The 3,055-nt window shown below is 39.2% G+C and overlaps 1 protein-coding gene across 3 annotated transcripts in view; it reads left to right on the forward strand.

Annotated features, from left to right (window-relative positions):
- The first annotated feature begins 2,221 nt into the window (after window positions 1-2,221).
- tp53bp2a (tumor protein p53 binding protein, 2a) overlaps window positions 2,222-3,055 on the forward strand; it is a 21,023-nt gene continuing 20,189 nt past the window's right edge. For all 3 annotated transcript variants that reach the window (XM_016500325.1, XM_016500324.1, XM_016500326.1), the window contains exon 1: window positions 2,222-2,610. Coding sequence is in view for 2 of the 3 variants with exons in the window: in XM_016500324.1 (XP_016355810.1) it covers window positions 2,602-2,610 (9 nt within the window). In the remaining variant the exon portion in view is untranslated. The remainder of the gene's footprint in view (window positions 2,611-3,055) is intronic.

Below are 3,055 nucleotides of genomic sequence, written 5' to 3' on the forward strand. Positions count from 1 at the left end.
GGTTTTTTTTTTTTTTCTTTCCCCAGTTACTTCATAAATTAATAATTGACATTTTCTCGCCTTTTTTTTCAATTTTGCTTATGCTAAATTGTGACTTAAGAAATTATCAGTTCTATTTGTAGCCGCAGACTGTGTCCCAAACACCTAACATGGCTTAATGTATCTAATGTATATATAATGTATTAATGTATATATATAATGTATTAATATATATATATATATATATATATATACACACTTATATATTAATTTATTTTTTGCATTTTTATATCAACATGGAACAAGATTATCCTATTAAAATCAATGTGATAAACGAGTTAGGTCAAAAGTAATCTAAAAGTAGTCTAAAATGTGTAATGCAGTGGATTACGTTACTAACTACATTGTTGTCATGTAATTTGGAATCAGTAACGGATTACAATTATCAAGTAATCTACCCAGCTCTGATTAATGATATTTATATTGTAGACCACACTTAGTTTTCTCATTGCATTTGCACGTCTTTATCAGCAGAAGTCCCCTGTGAGCGGAGTATCGAGCGCTTCCAAACCAGTGTTGTTAATTAATCATAACCGAAACTAAATATGTCGGTTTATACGGTCCTGTCTTTTATCTTTTAAACAGTCCAGATTGATAAATCCTTGAAAACTGCTGGATTTGATTAGTTTTGACAGTGCAAAGTTCTGTTTTATGTTCTACAATATGAACTTAACAAGAGGCTTCCAGTTCTGTGTAAAATTATAGAGCGACACGAAGGTAAGCGCATTATTGTTGTTGTTTTTAATTGTCGGATTATAATTCAGTATGTAGCCTATCAATGAATGAGACAGTTTTGACTATGGTGTGTGCTTGAACGAGTGTGAAATACCTGCAACGTTGCTTTTTTTCTATCACTTATATTGGGCACTTTTTGCATTTAAATTGGATTATTCTGACTGCTGACGTTGAAAATGATGCATTTCTTGATTGCCGTTTTGACAGTGTCCGCTTGAATATTTTATTCATGTTTAATAGCCTAATTCCCTTTAAAGGGGTCATATGATGCTGCTAAAAAGAACATTATTTTGTATATTTGGTGTTATTTTCCACATACTGTACATTATTGTTTCCCCTCTATGCCCCGCCTTTCTGAAACGCGTCGATTTTTACAAAGCTCATCGGTCTGAAAAGCGAGGTGTGCTCTGATTGGCCAGCTATCCAGTGCGTTGTGATTGGCCGAATACCTCAAGCGTGTGACGGAAATGTTACGCCCCTCACCATACTGTTGATGCCGTGTTCGGCCGGGCGGAAGCCCCGGCTTAGCGTGCACTGAGGCCGGGCTAGAGTGAGCGGAGGCGGCGGGGTTGAGAACGGCGCGCCCGGCGGATCCGACGAAGGAGCGGCAACCACGTGACGGACCCCGGGCTGGATTCCTCTTCGTCCACGGTGAAAGTTGATGTATTCCCTCAGCGACCAGCACAGATCAGCTCCAGGCGTGACGAAGCGGATATCGTCCTCTTTTGGAAGACCAAACAAAGTAGTTTCGCTTTCACAACAAAACACACAGCGCCTTCACGACATGGCGGCGGCGTCAACAATACTACAGCGAGAATAAAAGTTACGCCTTCTTTCTTTGCGTGAACATTTGGGCAGCGTTATGCAAATCTTCCCATATAGTGATGTAGACATGTGGGGGCGTGTTAGAACGAGCCGTTTTAGGTAGGTGTGGCTGACTCTTAACTTTTATAAAGAATATCTCTTTGGATTTGAGACTTTAGTCTTTGCAACTTTACAGATCTTCTTTATGCACCAAGAGCTTGTAACACTCCAAAGAGAAAGGAAAAATTGAAATCGCATCATATGACCTCTTTAATGTAGGCTATTTGCCCAGATTCGATCCGTTTACCTGAGAAATTTATCTAACGTTATATTTATATTATTTTGTCAACGTTATTTTGTTTTAAGGAGTTAAAAACGGCCCTTATCAACCTTGGTTTACATATTCCATCACATTATTTTGACAGTTAAATTTTTGGGCGGGTTTTTGTGAGCTTTTGGGCTGGAAATCGTCCATCTAATCTGGCAACACTGCTCCAACCGTTTTGATTCAACTGATTTAAAGTTTCGAAAAGCCTCGCTTCTCCCATCAGCTATTTGCATGCTTATCAAAATATATATGGGGCACAGAACGAATTTATTTTCGCCGCCATCTTGCTCCGCCCCGTTTTCCAGAGGTGTGACGTCACTCCCTCCGACCGCAGCAACAGGCGTCCGCCAGAGAACGAGAGGAAAAGCGCTTTGAACTGCAACAAGAGACGCTGAAAACCCGCTTCCACGCGAACTTGTCTTGTCTTCTGAACATCTGAATGCTTTTGCGGTATTTAAAACACTTAAAGGTATTCGTGATCCGATGTTCGCGAACAAAAACTCTCGCGGAAGGAAAGTTTAGGAAGGCCTCTGACGTCACGCCTCTCGGGACTCTCATCTAATAGCGTTACAGGAAACAACAACAACAACAACAACAACAACAATAGCGTTACCTGAATTTTTAACTCGTTTAAAACCGTAAACAGATAAGAGTCCGATCCGGATTCTCTGGGAAAACATCGATCCTCAGCGAAGATGATGCCGGTGAGCGAGCAGACTTTGCTTTCATATTCTCACTTAACTTATATAAGAGTGAAAAACTGTGTGTTTTGCTTCTTTAATATCTCATCTCAAAAGATATTACCTGTAATGTTGTCACCCATTGCTCGTGTGACTTAGTATTTAATGTTCGTCGATATACATGGGGATTTTAAGTAAGTAACATGTGTTGTTATAATAAAGCAATGATCAGTAAGTAAAATAATCGCACATTATATCTTAAAAGCCCTTGTTTCCAGTATTGTGCTTCAGTCCTGACAATATATTACAATTTTAAAGGGTTGTTGTTTCTTGTGTTTGTCTGTTAGTCACTCTAGAGTTTAATCTCCATTGACTTAAATAGTGTTTAAATGTTTATTTTCCAAATTCAGAATAATTAACTTGCAAGAAATCCAGACATCCCCCCCCCCCCTTTACCCCCTTCCAAGGA

Source organism: Sinocyclocheilus anshuiensis, unplaced genomic scaffold (assembly GCF_001515605.1).
Source record: "Sinocyclocheilus anshuiensis isolate Anshui unplaced genomic scaffold, SAMN03320099.WGS_v1.1 scaffold166, whole genome shotgun sequence".
Taxonomy (NCBI): domain Eukaryota; kingdom Metazoa; phylum Chordata; class Actinopteri; order Cypriniformes; family Cyprinidae; genus Sinocyclocheilus; species Sinocyclocheilus anshuiensis.